Consider the following 23,603-nt stretch of genomic DNA (forward strand, 5'->3'; position numbering starts at 1 on the left):
TTTCAGTCATGAACCTAAGCTCATGACCATGGATGAGGGTCAGAACACAGATGGACCAGTCAGACAAGAGCTTCGCCTTCCGGCTCTGTCTGACAATCTGGTGCAACTCCTGCATCACTGCTGATGCTGCGTCAAACCACTTGTCATCTTTCCTTCTACCTTCGCTCGCGAAGAAGATACTTGTACTCCTTCGACTGGGGCAGCAGTCTTCCAACCAAGAGAAAGCTGTTCACTGTTTTCCAGCAGAGAAATGGCCTCAGGTGCTTACTCATCCCAGCTGCAAACCACCCCAATGCATGCTGGAGGTCACAATGTGATGACGCCAACAGAAACACATCATCTGCAAAGAGCAGAGATGCAGTTCGGAGATCCCCAAACCGGACCCCCTTCCTCCCTCCACATGTGCTTTGAGATCCTGAGAATCTTCTAACTTCATTGTATTTGAGAGCAGGCAGACATCTCTACGGCCGATAACACTCTGTAACTCACATGTAAGACTGATAAATAGCATTACTGTAAGAGGAAAAATAGTCATTTTTAATTTTGGTGTGAAGTGTCCCTTTAAGTACAGCACCTGAGGAAATGCAGTTAGTTACAATCTACTGCTACAGCCAGTACATCACAAAATTTATATTTAAATAATTTAAACACTGAGGTTTGTAAATATAGATAATAATAAAATAGTAACATAAATATATGTGTGTGTGGACTAACTGTAATATTTTATGCGACATATTGATCTTTCAGGTGAATCCTGTGTGGACGATGAGCACTGTTTATGGATGTTCAGCGATGAAGCTTAAACGTGAGTAAATACAGATAATTAGAGCCTACATTAGTATAAATAATGTTTGTTATAACACACTTCACAGAGAAAGGAACCAGTGATTAATTACTTATGTAACATCGACTGTGTTCAGATATCACGCATGGGTGGCTAGTTTCATGTGAGCACTAACTTCACTTTAATCTCAGGTTAAGTGAACACTGAACACTTTTAGCACCACTTCAATTAATTTACGTAACACTTTTTAACTGCCTCAAAATAACTCATTTAAGTTTAATGGATTTATAAATCTAGATTACTTTCGCTGAATCATTTTTTCGAAGGTCTGTAGATGTGATGAGTTTTTTATGACTCGTCATTGTTTGAGAGCCGCCTCACTCAAACTCAGACCACATTTCAGCAACAGATCAGGTTATATAAGGCATTGAACAATCAGCTGATCCCATTAGTGTGATCCCATTGGCCGTTCATTTAGTCGCAATGGATCTTGAGAGCCTGAGGTGGTGGTAATTGTTTGGTTTTTCCTCTTAGGAGCAGGGGCAGCTTTGTTTTACATCAATGTAACAACATGATTGAAGCGGGAGTGGAGGTTAATCCCACCAGCAGGGGGTTAAAAAGCTCAAACTGATCCTGTTGTCTCTCTCTTAAGCTTGTTGGTGATGTAAGTACAAGAGTCAGGCCATGTTTCAGTGCTTTATAAACCTTGAAAGACACGACACTGAAGAAGTACTCAAATACTTCAGTAAAAGTAGCAGTGCTGCAGTGTAAAAATACTCCACTACAATAGCATTCAAGTCTGGCTTTCAAAAGCAAAGCAAAATAGATTAAATGAGCATAATTACACAGTAAAATATTTGACTGGACTTGTAAATTACGGGGTAGTAGTTGCATCACTTTCACAGAAAGTTACTGTATCATTTTTACAGTAATGTATTGTGAAATTGTACAGTTAGTCCCTGTAAAATCCTGGAAACTTGATGCTTGTAACAGAGTATTTTCATAGTGTGGTATTAGTACTGTTACTTAAGTAAAGCAACTGCTTACTTCTTCTACCAGTGAATTAAGAAAACTATTGAACTGTACTCTACTGAAACATGTTGATTTTTTTGGAATATTTTTACAGCTCTGGTATTTCTTTGACAAAAAAAAGATCTTTAAGGCTTAATTACTGACTAAAATCAGGGTACCTACTATCATGGAAAACCTGGAACAGTCATGGATTTTCAAAATCACATTTTCCAGGCCTGGAATTGGTGAAAAAACATTGAAACTTTTGGAAAAATCACAATATTCTGTTGTATGTAATGAAATTATTACTGTAATCCAATGTAAAATCAAGTCTTACAACTATGTGTCCATGATCTCTCTGAATGGTACATTTATATAATTTTATATTTTTAATCTCAATATATTGATTTAACCATTTGAAATCTGGACAAACATCAGTTTTCTTGTGCTGCGTTTAGACGCCTTTCACAAGCTATTTGACCCTTAGAAACTTGAGCAAATTGTTTTAATTTCATTCTAAAACATAGGGGGGGAGGCAATGACCAACTTTGCAAGAAATTCCCACAAATTACGTGAAATTAGTAAAAGGTGACAAGAGAATTACCTAAAAATTAGTTTTAAAAAAGAGGGGAGAAACTATTAGAAAATTATCAAAAGAATGGAAAATTTTCAAGAAAACTATTTTTGTAATTATAACAATTTTATATTTAAAATGTTACAGATTTTTTTTCTTATTTTCAGGTAATTTTCTTGTAATTTTATTACTAGCCTAATTTTTTCACTAATTTTGGGGCCGTGTCCAGTTAAGTTGCTTGTTGCTTTCTCCCTACATTTTTGAAAGAAATCAAACGTATTTGCTTTGGTTTCAAAGGCTTAATATGTGGAAATAGTTCTGATAATCTGTGCTATCATGCAAACTGAGTACTGTTCTCCGAGCAGTCATTTCCTGTTTTTTGTAACTGTCCTTTAGTGCTGCTCAAACGCTCTGTAATTGCAGGCTGTAATAACTGCGACCCCACCACTGCTCTGCTTTTGTGCAGATTAACATTCATCATCAAACCCGACGCTCTCATTACAGAAGCTGCTGTGTCCTGCCGGCCTGTCGTCGTCTCTCCTGATTGGAAAACACTTCATCTCAATCAGCTTCTGAAAACAAACACCTGAAATGGAGGATGATCATGACAACCTCTTGACCCAGTATCCATGACAACATAATGAGGTGGTCCAGCTATTGATGCTCTGTATGTACAGCACGTGCCAAAAACTGAGGTAGGCTGCATCTGATGCTATAAAACTCCCACGGTATCAACACTGCAGCCTTTGATGGCAGACAAAATCATAACAGCACCTTTTATTCACCTGCATGTGATGTTAATGTTACTTTTGTTCAGAAATATTTGTGGATAATTTATCCTGCACGGCACAGACTTGCTTTGTGTCCTTGTTTTTATTGTGTGCAGTAAACACGAGCAGAGAAGGTTAACTGAGTTTTCAGTTGTCCTCTGTCACTGCGTAGCTTGTGTGCAGCAGGTGAAATGAGCACCTGCTGCAGATTAATACATAAGCCTGTTAAAGGTTGCCCCTGAAGACCACGCTGTGTACTGCGACATGCTTAGAGCCTAATGCTGCGCTCATCCCGTCTGTGGCCCAGCGATGAGATTTCTGCTCAAGTGTGAAAACATGTTTGCAAAAACTTTTACTGCAACCTCTCTCTGCCACCTTCTGATAAGGGTTTAAAAGATTTAACAAATGGCTCTCTGCAAAAATCATGTACCAATGTTTTATAGATCATCAATAAGCCGTTAAATTGAACATCTTTTAGGTTTCCAGGTCATAAAAACTATACCGAAACAGCTGCCTAGTATATTTAAAACTGTAGATTTGATTAATTACAGTGAAAACAGCTTAGTAGTGACTAATTAAAACCTACACTTTTAGACTTAATGACGTGTTGCTAGGCAATGTGAATGCCTATTAATGCATCACAACATTTAGGCTTATTTATTATTTCCAAAATAAACACCATGGGAAACTTATTATACAACCTCAGTATTGATTGATCTATAAATCTTTAGTTAATGACTTATCACAGTGCTTATAAAAAAAAATTCAACTGGAAGTTTTAATTTTTTATCTTTCAACATTGAGTCAAAGTAGATGTAATGTGGCTTTTTTTTTTTTACAATCAATTGTCAAAAAAAAAAAAAAAAAAAAAGGCCATATTTATTTAGAGAAATGGAACTTGTGACCTGGAGGCTGTAAATCTTGCAAAAAAGTATTTTGTTTTTTATATTGAAAGTTAATTTCGGTCACCTTGTGGAGATCTGTTTTGCACCATTAAACGATTTTTTTCTGTTGATCAGGCTAAAAAAAGGCCATATTAATATATTATAACTCAAATACAACATGAAAACTAAAAAACTGAATTAAAATGCAATACTCTCAGGGGCTCTGTAAAGTATAATTAAGCTATGATCTATAGCTCGGTCAACAGTGAGGTTGTGAAAAATCTCTTATGTTTATTTGGTGACACTGAAGTTATAAATGTTATCATCCATTAATAAACATTCACTGTAACTTAGTGAGCTGTTAGTTACCCTCTATAAACCTTTATAAATGGTGCCTTATACAAAGTCAATGATGCCAATTTAGAATTTTTGTTGATAGATTCAACAACTTTTCAGACTACCCAAACAACTTGCTAGCAAAAACACTGGATCATAAAAAAACAAAACTGGAGACCATATTGCGATTTTACCGCTCCAGTCGCTGTGAGCTGACACTTAAAACGCATGTCGGCCAGGGGCGTAAAGTGGAGGGCCAACAGCCCACTTCCCCACCTCTGCCTCCCCTGCTCGGACCACCACATCCATTTTCAAACTCAGTCTTCATTTTTATCTCAAATATATTGTATAGGGTCATCTTTCAGGTTTCATTCTGCTGTCTTTGGCTCACTGAATATATGTAATCACAAAGTTTAACAAATAGAAAACATCGATGAATCAAATATTCATAATATTAAGAGTCATAACAGACCTTGTTTGTAGGTCAAGGTGTCCTGCAACAGTTTTACAGACGTGTCTTTGGTAATGTTAGCCTTTGAGGAAAATGCTTTTTGCACCACAGAGAATTGTTTTACTCCAATACCTCAAGTGGCCAATGATTTGGATGATGGATAAATAAATAATAATAATGAATGAATAGAATAATTTGGTGTTCCTGGGGGTCTGAAGTTACCACTACTCTAGGTGCCACAACCAGGTTTTGCCACAAAAACACTTTTACAAGTAAAACAATACCCCCCATAGCAACATTGTTAATGTTGGTAACAACAACAAAAAAAAAATTGCAGGTCATATTTTTTGCATTTGGCAGTTTGAGTAACATCATCACGCAATGTCATAGTAATTTAGCAACTTTTAGCAATAAATCAACCTGTCTTATAGCAACTTCCCCTGACAGTTACTTGACATCACTACCTGTTGTCAAAGCGATGATCACTCAGCTGAAAAAACAATGTGCGTGTGTGCATACTTGCGCATGCGTATGCACATGTTGCTGTTATGAATGAATCGTGCAGTTTGGGAAAAGCTGTTCATTTCTGCGCAAGACGCGCCGTTTTCTGTGTAAACCTGTAGCTTCGTGGAAGATGTCTGCAGCAGCTGCAGCAGCCTGAAGTGAAGTCTGAGCCTTAAGTCTCAATGAGCACCTGTGACACTGTGAGCAGCCCCTCCCCTCGCCTCTCTCCATGGATGTAATCTCTGACTTGCCAACAGGTATTTGTAATGTCCCAGACAAAGTAAGCTGTCCAGACCGCGGCGAGCATTCTGCAGGAGAGTCAGAGCAGAGCCCCAACAGCGCACAGTCTCTAGGTGAGTCACAGTCTCTTTTCTTTATGAAGTGAATCACTTGGACGTGGATCAATCTAACTACTGTTTAATTTAAAAAGCTGCAGATCTTGAGCCCAGAATCAGACGGCCAGTGTTGCCTTATTTGTATTCTGCGCGTAATTTCGGATGTTTTGAGGGTTTTGCGTTAACGCGCAGCTTCGTGAGTCATTTTTTGAGCGTTAACTTGTATTTGATGGTGTTATCGCTCAGCAGTGAGAGCTGCGTGGATCTGAATCTCTGATCACTCGGCGTTGTCTTTGCCGCAGAGTGATCTTCCCGCGGATGCCGCATCCAACTTGGTGTTGCTGGTGAGAGTAGAGGGGCTGCAGAGCACCAGCCACTGTCACTTACTATCACATCAGCTCTCTTTGCTTTTTGTGCTATCATCCTTTCATTGACCGGTGATTTGATTCGGGGTAGAAACGCGCAGTTAGACTGTAAACCTGCAGGTGAGACAAGTGGGACTCATCTGCAGAATAAAGATTCTGTGGAAGGATTTTTTGCACAATTTAAGGAAACAACAGTAACCGCATTGGCATGTGGATCACTGCTGCAGGTTTTTATTGCGCAAAGGAGTTTTGCAGTTCTGCTTGGACAAATTCTCCAGCATCCAGGGGGTACCTCTGCAGCTGAGTCGCATGCATGCTTCGCCAAAAAAATAACACAACACAGCGGTGGAAGAAATAATTACTGCGGGGGAAGCCAGAGTGAGCAACAGGGGAATAAAATGCGCAGCAGCTTTTGTTTTCTTGTTGTTGTGGGAAACACCAGACCCTCAGAGCAGCGTGTGCGTGAATGGAGAATGAATGAATCAGTGAGAGGATGCTGTATAAATAGTCTCAGATACATTACTAATGTCATGTTTGGCAGCAAGGGTACAATAACCATCTCATAAAATACTGCGGTTTCACGGTATAACCCAAATATTGTTATTTATTTATTTATATATATTGTAAAAATTGAAACTTTTTTTTAATAGAAGTATTTGTAACTGTCATGGAGGAAAAGAGATATGCTCGCACAGATGAGTCAATAGTAGGAATGATAACAATTAATCAACAATAGATTAATGTCATTAAGAATTGAATCAAACATTAAATATAGGCTAGGCTACATGCAATATTGTGATGGGAGCTTTGACTGTAAAAACGCATGGTTTTTAAAGTTTTTATGTTGTTTTTTTAAGTTAATTGATTGTTAATATTACTAATAATCGATTAAGGAAAGTTCTTACAATTTGCTACCCTATAGTCTTTAAGCAAATATGCACAATATGATAACCGTATACCTCAAAACAGGTATACAGCTGCAACCAAAGCTGCAACATTTGACTTAATGAGGACAACATGAGGTCAAAGGAAAAAAAAGAAAGTGGTATTGATTCAAAAACTTTGATATCAGTTTTGTTCTTCATCTGTTTCTTATAGATTCCTCTGTTTTTACTGAATGTTCAACATGCGTTTTTCCATGTTAGTTAATACTTTTATTCTTTATTTGAAGTTACTTGTGAGAGGCTCTTCTCTGGTATTTATAGGCTGAGTGTGACAGGGTCAGGTCTCCAGATCAAGAGTCACTAATCTGTTATATAAGAGAAAAGAGGGCAGGAAGGCAAACTAGGTAACCTGCTCATTTAAAGTGCTCCAAATCCTTCCCAGTACCATTGATTAGGTCATTCTTCTTGACTGTCTAATTCTTAAAAATGGTCATTACTTAGGACAAATATTTTGCTCAACATAGGAACTAAATGTCACTGTGTGGTGATCAAACTATGCATAGGACTTTTAAAAAAAAAAGGCAACGATTTTGATAACGATTTATTTTCAAGTACACATTTTTTGACAAATACAGAAAAATATGAACAAGTTTCTCTTGATTTTGTCTCTGTTTGACATGTATTACAAATCTTATTCATGCAGTGTAGTATCATCTGATGCATTATGGGCAAGGCCTGGCACTGCTTTATACTTAATTCTGTGTGCTACTTCCAGGACAGATTAGTTGCTTTAACCTTTTGTCAGCCAGACAAAGACACATGTCCTCCTCATCTGCTCGTCCTCCTGCAGACAGTCTGAGCAGCGAGGCAGACACACCAACCTTCACGCCTGCTTCCTCATGGCTCTCAGATAATCCTGGAGGACTTTCTGTTTATGATTATCATCATGAGACAATAAGCCAGGATTACTGCAGCAGTTTGTCACTGTAAGGAAGCGCAAGCATTTTGGGACTTCAGTGTTGACATCTCTCCTTTTTTTTTTTAATTCTGAAAGAATTCCCTGTTGAAGCGTCTGCAGACATGGGTCGTCAGGAGGCTGACCATGTGTGGAAAAAGGACACTGAAGACATCCGGGACTATTTTGACTTCATGGAGGAGTTGGGATCGTGAGTACATTTTTACTCGATTCACTAGCAGTAGCACTATGATGCAAAGTATTTATTTATCCAAGAAATCTTTATATTTATCTAGTTTTTATTTCCTGTTCAGTTTTTGTATACACTACAGATTTTCTTCCTGTTTGTCTTGGTACTTCTGGGAATGTTTTGCATTGCCGGATGTTTTCTTTCAGTGACATTTAGGGTAAATACAATAAAACTTGTGTGCTGGTTTGCAGATGGCGTGATTACAGATCCTACATGCTGTTTGAGTTGGAGGACAGATTACTGGTTTGATAGGATTGACACGAGGAGGCCTACTTACCGAGGTCTAAGACAACAAGACGCTTTGGCTGTCTGGCTTTCCTGATGACTGCCTGGCTGTGAGTCAGTTTAGCAGTTCATTCACAAAAAGCACAAAGCCATTGTCGTTTTCATTATTTTTCTAAAGTACCTCAAAGAGACACAAAATGACCAAAAAAGACACTCAGTTACCTAAATGAGACACAAAATAACTACTAACAGACAAAAAATGACTACAAAAATGGGCAAAACAACCTAAAAAGAGACATGACATGACAAAAAAGACACCAAATTATCCTGAAAAAACACACAAAATTGACTCAATGAGACACAAAATTACCTTAAGGAGACCATAAACAACTACAAAAAGACACAAAATAACGACAAAAAGGGTCGAAACACCCACAAAGAGACACAAAACCGCAAAAAGATGCAACACAACTACAAAGACGACACAAAAAGAGGACAAAAAAAGGCTCAATTATTTTAAAGTGTGTCTGTCTTGCTCCTCTGTAGGAGAGTTGGGGGGGACCTTTTGCACATCTGTGCCCAGGGCCCCATTGTCTGATAATCCACCCCTGACCATAAACTGTGCACACACTCAGCTAACTGTCTCCTGCGTTGACCTAATTTCTGCAAGGTCAGCGCTGATCATCAGCAGGTCTTCCAATGCTCTGCAGTGTATTTAGCGAGAAGCTGGAGAACAGCAGATCAGAGGCTAACGGTAAATAAAGGTGCGATCGAGCGAGCGCTGCCATAGTGACGTCAGCGTGTTTCTAGAAAAAGTCTGTGCTGAGGGCCGAGGAAGCTGCTGAGAGGTTTTGGCTGAACACATCAGCAGTGATTGGACGGTGAAGGAGGCGAGGCCCTCCTGAGTACACCTCATCATATGATGTGTGGTAGTTTGTGGCAATTATTTTTTATTTCCCCAAAGAATTCTGCAAGTTTACAACACCTCATCTAAAAAATGATGTTTTACAGTGTGCAGTAAAATGACAGGCAAGGCGCTGAAGGATTACTGATACTGTCTGACACTGAGTTATTTCACTGGCTGTTTTCACTTCTGTTTGAAGTGTCAACAGAGTGAACTCCCTGAGGTGTTTTGCCCAATGTCACGTTTTTTTGTCTTTCCGTCTTCCATCACAACAAAAGGAAAAGTGTCCAGAAGGGACAGACAATTACGTAGAACACCAAACACTGCCTTTCCCCATTGGTCCTCATCACATGTAGTGTAAACAACATTGTAATGCTTCCTCGGCAATCAGCACGCCATCTTCTCAGGGGGGGAATGCAACTCCCAAAAAGCACAGAGCAATTTCATTCTAGATGCAGTTTTTGTATTTTAAGCTCCTAAATTTGCACACTCAAATTGGTGCGCCTGTGATTTCTAACTGCCCCTTGTCTTTTTGTTAAGAAAAAAAAGGATGCTGTTACGCATTCATGCTCAGAGCTTTATTGATGATTTCTCTTGAGGGTCATAATAAGCTTCAATGAGATCCGGGGAAGAAAATGAGTTGTGGTAACCAGGGAGAAATCAGCTGAGGATGTGAAGCGCTGCGATGATGCTGTGGGGGCAGTTTGTTCTTGTCTGCCTCCCTAAGCCGTCATTATGCAGAGTGTATGAGTGTGTGTGTGCGCTTTTTAGAAAAAATGCAAACTGTGAAATTAAACAGAAAGATTGTGCTGTTAAAGGGGTAGTTTGATTCTTTTGACGTGGGGTTGTATGAGGTAATTATCCATCGTCAGTATATTACATACAGCAGATGTCAGTCAGCACGCCCCCAACATGGAAGCTAAGCAACATACTGCTGTGGATGGATCTCAGCAACAAAACTTACTTTAGCAGTTCAAGTATACATCACATTGAGAGTATTTTCACTTCTTTACCTTTCTGATGACAGCCACAAAGCAAACAGTCTCTCTAAAAAACAAAAAACAAACTAATTTTAGCTGGCTGAACACTGGAGGTGCTGGCCTACCGCTGCTTCAGTCATTCATTAGTTAGTTGTTGTTGTTGTTGTTGTTTTTGTTTTCGTTGTGTTACTGTGAGACTGTAGTGAATCTGAATTAACCCTTTAGCGCTTTGAAACCTGAGCAAATTTTTTTAAAAACATGGGAAGCATGCAAAAAGTAACTTAAGAAATGACCCAAAAATGAAATAGAAATGAGTAAAAACTTATCAAAAAAAGACCTGAAAATAAGTAATAAATAGAAAAAATACCCATCCCCGGAAAAGCGGAAGAAAATAGATGGATAGATGGATGAATGGATGGATGGATGGATGGATGGATAATAAAAAAAATTACAAAAACAAACTAGGACAATACCTGGAAAAAAATCTGTAACATAATTCTTAATTTCAAGTAATTCTTATAAATTCATGATAATTACAAATTCAGCTTATGGACATTTTTCCCTATGTTTTAAAATAATATTTTCTAAAAGTTCCTGCAATTTAAAGCACATTTCTTGCCAAGTTTGTTATTGCTTTTTTTAGCTGTTTTTGAAAGAAATCAAACCAATTTGCTCAACATTACTTGTAAAAGGCATCTGAGCACAGCACAAAAAAAAGTGATTCAAAAGGTTAAACCCCAAAGTCAGACACTAACACAAACACAATAACTGTTAGAGACAGCGAGAGACCAGCAGTTTCTGAGTTAAGTGATGTTAAATTACTGTTTTTCTCAGTGGAGAGAACAAAATAACAGCTTCATTTTCCCGTTGAAAATAACTGACATTTAGGTAAAGCAGTAAAAAATGCTCTTAATATGACATTAAACTTAAAACTTAAACTTATTTTGATTTATTTAGACTTTTATAGGTGGCTAAATCACATTTTATAACCCCTCCACAGCGGCAGATTGCTTTGGAGCATATTTCTCTAAACTAAAGTCATAGCGACTGATATCTACTGTCTGTTATATGCTTTTCCCAGTTCATAAAAACAGCACTATACTTTTAAACTAATACTGCAGCAGCATGTGTGTCGATGCTCATTAGAGCGCACTCCCTCATCCTTCAGGGTCAGTGTCATCACCTTTTAGATGGAGGGCAGGGCTGTGTCGACACCTGTCTGCCCACTGCCCTTGACATCTGTCTGTGACCCGACCTGCGCTGATGTTCCCAAGGTTCCCTGCCGCACATGCTCAGTTTCTGACCTTTGCGCCCAGAGCCCTCGGCCCGGCACGGTTTCCATTACGTCAGGGATAAAGCGCCCTAATCCGCCAGGCAGAACAACTATTCCCAGACAACGCTGAAGATAGCATGGACAGAGAGCAGAATAATAAGCTTGTGACATGTGAATAGTTAAGCCACAGAGATCTTCAGCGAGCCTTAATTGAACCCCTTGATATTGCTATTTCTGCCGTGTGTTTATTTTAATTCTGATGCGCTCCCAGAAACTGAGGCTGTTTCCACCTCGGTGTGATGCAAGTACACAAAGTAGAAAAACATGATGCAACTTTAATAGCAATAGTAATTACACACAAAGCAGGAGACATTTTGAAGTCATTGGAGGTAACTTAACTTTTAGAGAGAATTAGATGTTGTCTGAAAGTAACAGAACTCATCTACCAGCACCTCTAAAGCTCGTAACTAGTGGTTTTAAGGGCTATTTCTCCCTTAAAGCCACTAATTATGGGCTTTGCACTATTTTTGTCCTTACACTTTTGTTTTTTGTTTGGATCTAGGTTAGCCGATTCCCCCTGTTTGCAGTCTTTATGCAAAGCTTTGCTAAAACATGCTAAGCTAAGTAGAAACATAGAAATCAGAAATACTTTATTGATCCAGGGAGCGAAATTGAGGTTAATTACAGTCGCTCTGATGCAAGCATAGAGAAGTACAGCACCAGTATATACAAATATATAAATCTAAAAATAGAAATACAGTAATAGTAAACAATTAGTACTAGTATGTAAATATTTCAGTATTTTACAAAATGTAGTATGTATAATATGCTCAGTATGTAAGTGTGTAAAATTATAAATGTAAAGAAATACAGTAATATACAATAAGCACTAATATGTGAATATTTCTATTATAATATGGACAAACTGGTGAAAGTGTAAAACATAAAACTTTCTTATGCTATTATGTAATGTATAAAACTAATATGTACTTTCATGTAAGACATCTCTCCAGCCGATATCTCCAACAATATGCAACTCACACCAAAACAATCTGGACTGATAAATAGCACTACAGATAATTTTGGAGTGAACTGTCCCTTTAACATTCAACAATACAAATAAATTGGACTCGCACTACGGTGCTATAAAATAATTTCATGTATTGGAAGCCCAGAAAATAAATTATTATCTCTGCTAAGATAAGTCCAATTTCATGAACAAATCATCTTCGGTTGGCTGAGAAAAATTGAAAGTACATCCGCCAAGAGGCCAACTCTCTGCAGTTCAGGTCGTCATGTTTTATTAAAAATTCCCCAATTTTAATAGGAGGGAGATCTCCTTGCCTCTTGCTGGGTGAGACTCGATTATCTTTTTCTGTGATGTTTCAATGAAACCGCATCATCAATAACTCAATGTCCATATGTTTGTGTGTTAATGAACAGGGGGGCGTTCTCAGAGGTTTACATGGTGAAGGAGAAGAAGACGGGAAAGCTGTTTGCCATGAAGTGCGTGAAGAAGAAACAGAAAAGAGACCTCAATCTGGAGAATGAGATCACTGTGCTGAGAAGGTAAGTAACGTGAATGTTTATGAGCCTTCAACTCTTCATTTCGTATTCTCTCAGTAGTCGGAGCGAGGAGGAAGCACATTGATCAGCTTTCTCTTTAAAATGTTGTTAATTTTGTAAATATGTGAATTTTGTCACCTGATTTTGACTGTATCCTGCTGTTTCCCTGAACAGAATCAAACATGACAATGTGGTCGGGATGGAGGATTTCTATGAAAGTCAGACCCATTACTATCTTGTCATGCAGCTGTGAGTTTTTACATTTTTATTTTGTTTTTAAAATGATCAGGTTAGCTAATTTAAAAAAAGGATTTAACATCAAGTTTTAAATGGTAGCGGGGTCCTCTGATCAGTGTTTCAGGCGGCGAGCTCTTTGACCGTATTCTGGACCGGGGGGTTTACTCGGAGAAGGACGCCAGCAACGTGATCCAGCAGGTGTTGCAAGCCGTCAGCTATCTGCACGAAAACGGAATAGTGCATCGTGACCTGAAGGTATGAACGGACGATATCACAAACACATCACATCAGCTGAACCACAAGTGATATAAATTTAAAACATGGAACTAAATAGTGGGTTTACTCAAGTACATTGTGGGAAAAAGTTACGGGATCTTAAATGAAAAGCGCCAGACCAGCAGCTCCAGTGTTCAGTGAGGTAAAATTACTGTTTTTGACGGTGGAGTCTGGCTTTGAAGACAGCATAGATAAGTGTCAGTTTTAGTACAGTTCCCTGTCAGAAAGTGTATTTTTCTAAAGTACTTAATATACAACTGGATAAATAGGAGCTGAATTCGCTGCACAAGTTGCGTGAGAGTTTGCAAATGGATATTTAGATGTAGTATTGCTGTTATTAATCACAGACTTCTATAACTTTAATTCATCAAGAATTTTCTCCATTTTTGGATTCTTCATTCAACGTGGATGATGAGAGAAAAACAAATTTTTCCTCACAAATTCAAGGTGTCATTGGGTGAGAAACTGAATACAACTGGTCATATGGGGGCGGGGGGTGAAGTATTCCTTTAAGTTGCTGCTGTGTTCAAATAATATTCTAAATATACTGTAGAAAAGATTAATGTATTTTAAATTAATTTATGATTTCCAGCAGAGCACTTCATACAATAATATTTTAATATTCTAAGATTTTTTTCAGAGTTAGAATTTCTGAAAGGAATAGCAAGACATTTTAAAAAGAGGGCTGATTTGCATACACTCTGAGATTTAGAGAAAAAAACAATATCACTCTCATATCTGTGCATTCAATATGCCTCAGCTAGCAGACTGTTGTCTTAGCATAAGGGCTGGAGACGGGGAAACAGCTGGCCTGGATCTGTGCAAAGTTAATGTTAGATGAGATTTATTTTTATGTAGATTTTATTTTATTTAGTAGATAACCATATTCTATTCTCTGATTTATTTAGACAAATAAATGTAGTCTAATACTAATAGAAGCAAGTTGTGGTTTAACAGGTTATGCACCAGATTATTTCTTTTTCTGTAGCTTCATATTTACCATACAGACATGGGTTAGGGTTAGTGTGGGTTAGGGTTGGAGAGTGGTTTATCTCATCTAACACTCCGCAAAAATTAATAAGCGTATTTCCAGTTTTGCAAGACTGCAACACCTTCACTTCTAATGCTTACAGCTCCATTCACAGATGGGTACTTTAACAGGAAGTGTTTGTTCCTCCACAGGTGAGGTAAGACTTTGACAAGTCCTTCGTTGAGGACATCAGTGTGTGATGTCCTGTCTTGTTTTGTCCTTGTGCAGCCCGAGAACATCCTGTACTACAGCCAGGACGAAAACTCCAAGATCATGATCAGTGATTTCGGGCTCTCCAAGATGGTAGAAAACGACATCATGTCGACAGCCTGTGGCACCCCGGGATACGTAGGTAAGGAGACGTGTCTGTCTAATGAATCATGTATGGACACTTACTGAGTAAGGGGGACTTAAATGGATCAGAGACATATAAGACACAAAGGGGTGAAACATGAAGACAGGACAGACCATATGTAATATTTATATCAGTGTTTCTCTGCTTACATGCCTAACTAGAGCAATCACTGAAATAGCTTTTGACTTTTTTTCTTACTTTTTTTCAGCTCCTGAAGTTTTGGCGCAGAAGCCCTACAGCAAGGCAGTGGACTGCTGGTCAATTGGAGTCATCACCTACATCCTGTAAGTATTACGCCATAGTGAATGAGTGCATGCACCATTAGACTGAGATAGAAAGAGGAAAGCAAAAATTAGACTCCTAAGATTGCAAATTGGCTTCAGGTTTTCCTTTGTGGCAGGATTTTCAGATTAAAAGCCCTGCTTGTCATGCATGTGTTACGCATGACACAGTTACCTAAATACAGAATGCGGAGATTGAACTATAGCACCACCTAGTGAGCATGCACATGCTGTTTATCTGCACACATAAGTACATAAATGAAACATATCTTTCTTTTAACATTAACAAATGATTCTGTTTCAGACTCTGTGGATATCCCCCCTTTTATGAAGAAAGTGAGTCAAGACTGTTTTCCAAGATCATGAAGGCGCAGTATGAGTTTGACTCACCCTTCTGGGATGATATTTCTGAATCTGGTAATTACACTGAGCATTAGACATAACGTGCTGCATTTGCTTCATTCTTCCATACAGCCCTAATATATGTGTTTGTCTGTATGTGTGTGTGTCACCTTTTGATCTGCAGCTAAAGATTTTATCCGTAACATGATGCAGAAGAATCCCAGTATGCGCTACTCCACTGACCTCGCTCTCAGACATCCCTGGTGAGTGTCAATCATTGTTATGATGCACTAAATTCATCTCTTAATGTGTTAAATTGTGTCATCTTTTTATGTTAAACTCATTGTTTATGGTAGAAATAAATTAGTTCCTTTAAGGGCATAGGTTTTATTTTAGCATTTATGGGGACAAATATTAAGCAGGGAGTAGTGGAAATGTCTTTATTTTTGTGAAGGAAAACACCAAATTCATGCAACAGGTGACTACTCAATATATAAAAAAATAGATTTAAAATTGAATTTTCAAAAATTGAATAAAACTGGAATAATGCAAAATAAAAGTATAATTTCAACATCATTTAATGTTATCTCCACTGTTCATTAGTCCACATAAATTAATTAATTTTCATTAATTTATATCTCCCTGGACTTCAATAGCAGATGTGTATTATAATATTTTCAGCAATAAGTAGCCATATTATGAAAATAGGCTCATCATTTTACAAGAATAAAGTCATAATATTGCAAGAAAAAAATCTACCTGCCCTATAGTCTTCTTTGCATTACATTATCAAAATAAATGAAACGCACTGTCCCTCACTGAATGAATACAAGACGCAATTTGTCCCTTATTTTTGCCAATTCTGTCCTCCCAAAATATTATTAGGTTACAATAAAATGTAAAAATGTAGGCTACTGAACCACATTTAGAATAACACACAACAATTATATATTTTTATTAATTTCATTTTTTGAAAGCTGTGTATATATCTAAAAGATTTCATTATGAGTTAGTGCTTTTTACTGTGTGGTTCTTATCCCAGATAGTAGTTAGAACAACCAACAGTTAAAGAAAATGTACCATAATCCCGAGATTTATCACATTTTAGATACACTACAAACTTAAGAGAGCAGTGTGATGTACAGCAGACAGGAGTGTGTCCACACAGATGGGTTCAGGCTTATTGACTACCTTGAAATATATTTAAGCGTTGTTCCGTCGTCTGTTTCCCAGGATTATCGGGAAGACGGCCCGCAGCCAGGACATCTACTATTCTGTCAGCGTTCAGATCCAAAAGAACTTCGCCAAGTCCAAGTGGAAGGTCAGTCCTCCTCACTGATGTCTTGGCTCTGATGTGGTAAGCCTGACAAGGGCCTGCAGTTTACAGGAGATTATTCCGGTGCCTACCTAAATCCTTCCTGATTAAGGACAGTTTAATAAGATATTGTTCTGTAATCAAGGCCACTGATGGCTGATTGAGGGCTCTTATTGTCGGGGGAACCAACTTGATTTCTCTGCTGTAAAAACATGAATCTTTGTCTGTATATACTCAGATCTGGTGCTGCAGAATCACTGTCAGCAGTTAAAGCTGGGATAAGCAGTTTTATTTTGGCGCTATTGGTCATAGTAAACTTTGATCATATTGTAATTTAAATGGACTGAGGGAAAACTAGACTTCATTTGGCTCCGTTTTTGGGCTTCAGAAATTATAGCTTGTAAGAGATGTTATGCAGCACCTTAAACTGGAAAAAAAATCAGATTTATTCCACATGGTCCTGCTGACAAATTTAATAAAACTTGGCAACCCTTTATTGATTATATAAAAGTGAGGCTAATCCTCCCAACTTTATACTGCTGCTACCAGGTTAAGTGTGTTGTCAATAATTAACACATAAAGCAACCCTGTGTTTTAATTAACATTTATATTGCATATTTCATATTATGTTGTTTTGTTGAGTTGTGTTTGTGTCTGAGAACTCCTCACATTTCTGTAGCATTTTGTACAATTTGTTTTCAATTGTCCTGTTTTATCATTGAAAAACTAATGAACAGATGTTAAAAATAATATTTTTTTAATAAGAAAATGCAGCTTGTGACAGGAGACTTTGGCCAATCACAGGTCTTTCAAAGGGAGGGCATTCCTATTGGGGAAAGCCGGATTAAATGGTGCAGAATCCTGCAGAGAAATTTGCTATTCCAGCAACAACTGACCACACTGCAAAGCCACCCGAATGGATGGATTTTTAAAAAAGGGAGTCCTAAATAGAGTCTGACAATAAAGGAAATAAAATAAAATGCAATTCTATAGAGTGCTGAAGGGGTGATGTTGTTCTGTGGGCTGATGTGGAATTTAGCGCTGGCCTCGTACCCTCATCAAAAACCACCAGTTTTTTGTTTTGTTTTTTCATTTGATTTTGAATTATTGCAAAAATCAGCTCTGTGGTAAACAAAAGTTTCTGTATAAGGGGTGTTTTTACTTACGTATTTTATTTCATATAACAAAACGTGAAAGTCTCTTAAGCTTGTGTTAACCACAGACCTTATTGCAAGCGTTTAACCAAAAACCCATTGATTTCAAGACGAGGGAACCGGGAGTGATAAAACGCTAACTCATTTACGGATTTTACAAACAGATTAGACAAAGCATTTCAGAGATTGAAACACTGTTTATAGTTTAACCCTCTGTTAACCAGAGCTAAAAGCCCATCGCTGCGGCTTGAACTTCACATTTATGTAGTTAACATTAGCAAAAAGCTCAAATCATATTATGTCTTTTTTTTTTTAAATATATAATCAACACAGTCATAAATGGACAGTACAAAAACAACAATGTACATTACGAATAACTTAATAAATAAATAAATAATAAATAAGTTTTCACATAATGATTCACATAAAAATGTCACTAATAAAGTTAAGTACAACGATACAATAAATGGAAAAAAAAATGAAGAGAGACACAGTGGCAGATGTGGTAGCCAGCTGTCTCTTTTGTGGTCTGATAAACAGAAAGAGAACTTATTTCAATAAGATTTAATAAATCAATGTAAGGGAAACACGAGGTGACTGAAGTGAAGTGCGTGCACATGCTTATATATGTGGTGAGAGGGACTTTTCAGAAAACTGCCTACCCCAGCTTTAAAGTAAAGTTTTAGTCACGTTTTAACTTAGTAAAGTTTTTAATATGGCTCTCAGGGCTTTTTTCTAACCTCTCGTCTATGTTCAATTCACAGCAAGCCTACAACGCTGCAGTCGCCATTAACCACATGAAGAAGCTGCAGCTGGCCCACTCAGAGATGGTCCTGAGGCAGGCCAGCATCCCTGAAATCAAGGTGATCGACGTGTCCTCCCCAAAAAAAAGCCTCAAATGTCTTGACCTGGATAAAACTGACCCCAAGGTCACAGAGGTCAACAGCAAAGCAAACGGGACACTTCACATGTCGCTGCCCACCAGTCCCATTGAACCGAAGAGCCATTATCACACACTGAAGACCACTCAGAGTCAGGCCGTCTCACATCACGCGCCCTCTATAGCTGAGCAGGGCAAGAACGTTTACCACTCAGAGCCCGCCAACCTCAACGGGTTTGTAACCGTTTCATCAGATGTTGTGAATTTTGAATTTCTGACATGAAAGCAGGACTGATGCATCATGAAACTATTCTCCTCTGCCTTTAGGTACGGGAAAAACCATAACGGCAAGCCTGTGCAGACTGGAGTTTGTTCAGTCATGTGAAGGCTGCGTAAAGTTTACATGGAAACATTTTACAACAAGCATTTTACTGGTAAGTTCAAATAACACATTTGCATATCATACAAATACATCTTAATAAAAGTTGTATTTGAATTACACCTTTGCTAAAGTGTCACTATTCCCCCCAAAAAAGGAGGAAATCACCATTTTATATAAATAAATTGCAACACTTAAAACATATGTAATAAGCATGATTAATATGTTTGTCAAATGGTTTGTAACACATTATAATGATTCTTCGGATATAAGTGTTTGATAATGTATTAGTCAACAACTTCTTTGAGCCCCCTAAAGGCTAAAATATGTCTTTATTGAAGAAGTTATATTTTTTGATAGAATAATATCCATTTATAAACATTTTCAGTTTTAAATGATTGTGTACTGTTTATTAATGCATATAGGAGGTCTTAAAGGAATACTTTACCCTACAAAAAATAATTTATTATTATCCTAAGTACATATTGAAATTCCAAAATTATTATATTTTTTAAGTATAGATGGATAGAGAGAGATAGAGAGGGACACAGAGAGAGAGATTTTTTACTAATGTCAAGGTAATTTTCTATGCTATTTAATCATTTCTTGCTAATTTTGGGGTAATTTCTTTTTTCATTGCTCATTGCCTTCTTCTTAAAAAAATGTAAGCCCATTCGTTCAGGTTTTAAAGGGAAAAAAAACACCTGTATGAATGTGTTGGGCCTTTAATTACATGTTGACAATATACTCTCTGTCAGTATATGTTTGACTGTGAGTGTGCTGTACACGTTTTGTTACGTTTCCATCTCATCAAAGGTGAATGTGTGTGTCTCACCATGAGTGTGTTTCTGCCCTCTGCAGGTCAGTGTTGCCGTGCTGACTCAGCATGCAGCTGTTTTGTGTCAGCAGGTCCCACGGTGCCGTGAGTGAGAGGTGGTTGATCCTCTGACGGACCTGAGCGCTCTGCGGGGTCCACACAGTCGGTGGGGCAATAATTTATTTTTGGAAAGAGTGCCTATGAAGCTTCCTGATAGCCACACAGAAGCACACAAACACACACACAAACACACACACGTTCAGATGCACAAGACTCACTTTAACTCAGATGCACAGGGTAGACTTCAGTTAAACACGGCAGTTCAGACAGTATTAAAGGGACGGGCTCACCTGCTGCTGAATGTGCCGCTCGTTCATGGTGAAGCAGCTCTTGACGTCATGAAGGCTTTGTGTCCCACTTCCTGTTTTTTGATCAGGGAGAGTTTAACTCATCAGCACACTTGTGTCCAGGTTTATTAGGACTGCAATATGAGAAATTATTTCACATGAAAAATATTATTCTTTAGCAAAGCTATTTGTAAGTGCAGTAGAATATATGGAAAACTGCATGTTTACTGCTTCAGTTAATCCATACTGGTCTATCTATTCTGGTTCAAACAGTCTCTTATTTTTATGACCTTTGTTGTGTTAAATGATTTATTTTTTTTAAGTATTTTCTTCCTTTTTGTAAAAAAAAGCTATACAAACAAAAAAAACATAATATATATCCAAACTGACAAATCATCAACAGTGTAAATGCCAGAAGTATATCCATAACTTGCCAACTCATAGCTTTCACATGCCATCAACCTAAAATAACGTCATTGAGATTCACTGTAATAGATGTTTCATCACCTATTCTATTCATTCTGCACAGTCTATTTTTGTCTCTCCAGCTGTATGTGGCTTTGTGTCGTTGCATTTAACAAATATTGATCTAGTCCATGTATAATAATTGGATACCTGTATGCTCATAAATAAAGCCTGTGCAGAATTTGCAGTAGTTTTGCCACCATTTGTCTTGATTTTCTCATCATCATCAAATATATCCATCAAATATATAATTGACATATAATGGAATAATAAGTAAACTGTATCGAGCGATTGTCAGGATGGCACAAGACAGTCTTTTAGAAATTTAAAATAAATGGGAATCTGAGCTCAGAGTGTTTTCGGAATGAAAATTAAATTAAATGTGTGTGCAGTATTAAAAAAATACACAGTAAAATACAAATAAAAATAAAAACAAACAGATAACAAATGCATTCATCCATAAATTGCACATGCACATCATGAAAATGCACACATTATCACAATATTTTCCTGAACAGCAAATAAGAAATACACTTGTGCATATTCAAGGCTAGGTGGTGTTTAGGGCTTCAGCTTTTAAATGTCAGCAATCACCAAAAATCATTGTGTGTGCATGTATGCGAGTGTACGTGTGTGCCTTCATTACTTTTGATATTAACACTTATTTTTCTTTAAGCACTACATAAAAAATCCAGTGTATACTTTTCTCCCCTGAGCTCCTTTTGAAAGAGGTTTCACAGCTATACACACCGTAATCCCTCCTCACACCCACCCCACACACACGTGCGCACACACACCCACACATGCAACCACATCATGGTTGACTTGGTGAAGTGCAGTTTGGGGACAGACTGTCCATTCAGGCAGAAGGAGTCAGAAATGTGGGCCAAAGGTCTCCAAACAGTCTCAACCTTTTCCCAGTAGTGGTAAACTTAAATGCCCAGAATCCAAACTGAGCTGCTCAAAGAGGAACATTATTGACTGAGTAATTATCGTGATATTAACGGTATCATTTGTTGACGAACGGGGTAAAAGGTTGTTCTTTATTTTAGACTCATTTCTTCACTGCTGCGCAAAAGTTAAAATGTTGACCAATAATCCACCGAAAGAGAAACTGCTCCATATTTTGCTGGGAGAATAGTCATTTTTTATTCTTCCATTTTTTCTTTGTTTTGAAAGAGACTACTTTTTGCAACCATTTCATTTTCTTTCTGCATATTTTGCAATTACCGGTGTTTTGCAATAGAATCAGTTATGAAAGGCTTGGACAGAGAAAATTACAACATGATGTTCATATTTTTTCTTTTAGATTTGTTAGTATGCTTTTGAACCTTTAGGGTGACCCGTCAGATTCTGTGACCGAGATACTGTGTATTGCCATTGCATACATTTATCATATTTTGTCACATACTTATTTATAAAAGGTCACAGCATCTGACGGCTCACTTTGTTCTGTGACCTGAGGGGACATTTTCAGCTAGACCGCTTCTGCAAATGCTTTTTCATACTTAGCTTTAATAATTTCTGTAGCTGTTACCGAAAACAGCATCGACACTGAGTCACACATTTTGACAGCTTTGTTTGGTGGAATTTGTCCCATTATATGATACTAGAAACTAAATTACATGTAACAGTGTTGAACAAATATTGTCAGCTGAGGTGTCACAATCTGACACAAGAGCCACGACCCTTGCATATACATAATAATAATAATAATAATAGTCATCATCATCACCATCAAATATTTGTTGTTATTATTGTCATATTTAATTGTATATTTCCTTTCATACAAAAAATACTTTTCAAAGTGCTTTACATGCAATATAAAGTTATAATGAAATAAAATTAAATTCAATTGTTATCCAGCACATGGATACTGTAATTCTGAAAATAAACTGCAGACAGGCCAGAGGTGGAAAACAAATAAAAGAAATGTAAATATAAAAGAAATATTGAACAACAAAAGTCAAAACAGTAGAGAGCGCAAAAAAGTTTAAAAGAAAAAAGTTATGGCACCAAGTGTCCCTAACATCTGGTGTGCAGATGTTGAACGACACGCAGACGTCTCGTGACGATGGCTAGTTGTCACTTTCACTGAGCTGGTGACAAATTTCTCTGTGATAAAGATCAGACACATTTCCCAACTCACTGGCCTGACTTCACTCCCTTGTCTCCTGCAGTGGGGGGGACGAGGTCAAAGGGCAGCGAGATGCAGACGAAGACACACGCATGTTAACCCCTGCAATCTCTCACGGCTTCATTGTCAGCTCCATGGTCAGACAGCGAACATGAGCCAGAGCAGCTCAGGACGGCATGATTGGGACGTTTCCTATTGAACGTTTGTTTTCAACTTTATCTCGCACAATCAATACGGTGATTTCCATTTGTAACCATAATGTTGTTGAACAAATGCCTCCCAGCCAATAAATGGGACTGGTTTAAGACAGTCTCACACTGTGATTGGACACGTTTTAAGCTCTCCTGATGGGGATCAATGTGTATGTTAAAGAGCCACGCAACACGGACCAGCCGCTCATGTTGTTCAGTGCATAGTGACGTGAAGTATCCTCATTGTGTGTCAGAATTTCTGCACGGTTGGAGATCATTTTGAGATCTTTGGTAGACAGATATAGTTGGTGCATCTGCGGCACGACACGTACAGACCTCATGTGAT

General features: G+C 37.8%; 1 protein-coding gene across 1 annotated transcript; it reads left to right on the forward strand.

The window, feature by feature from the left end:
- The first annotated feature begins 5,521 nt into the window (after nucleotides 1-5,521).
- On the forward strand, nucleotides 5,522-23,221 carry camk1gb (calcium/calmodulin-dependent protein kinase IGb). The gene is made up of 12 exons (XM_042491085.1): nucleotides 5,522-5,667; nucleotides 7,953-8,064; nucleotides 12,929-13,054; nucleotides 13,226-13,300; nucleotides 13,405-13,543; nucleotides 14,823-14,946; nucleotides 15,158-15,233; nucleotides 15,535-15,647; nucleotides 15,757-15,835; nucleotides 16,806-16,893; nucleotides 18,806-19,155; nucleotides 23,110-23,221. Exons 1-12 carry the CDS (start codon nucleotides 5,544-5,546, stop codon nucleotides 23,219-23,221), a joined length of 1,518 nt encoding a protein of 505 aa, XP_042347019.1. The 5' UTR covers nucleotides 5,522-5,543.
- Nucleotides 23,222-23,603: the final 382 nt, after the last annotated feature.

The sequence above is a fragment of the Plectropomus leopardus genome, chromosome 8, assembly GCF_008729295.1.
Source record: "Plectropomus leopardus isolate mb chromosome 8, YSFRI_Pleo_2.0, whole genome shotgun sequence".
NCBI lineage: Eukaryota > Metazoa > Chordata > Actinopteri > Perciformes > Serranidae > Plectropomus > Plectropomus leopardus.

Coding starts and splice junctions, on each gene's coding strand:
- camk1gb (XM_042491085.1), top strand. CDS start 5,544: ATGGATGTAATCTCTGACTTGCCAACAGGTATTTGTAATGTCCCAGAC. Junction 8,065..12,928: donor TTCATGGAGGAGTTGGGATC/GTGAGTACATTT, acceptor GTTAATGAACAG/GGGGGCGTTCTCAGAGGTTT. Junction 15,234..15,534: donor GGAGTCATCACCTACATCCT/GTAAGTATTACG, acceptor ATTCTGTTTCAG/ACTCTGTGGATATCCCCCCT.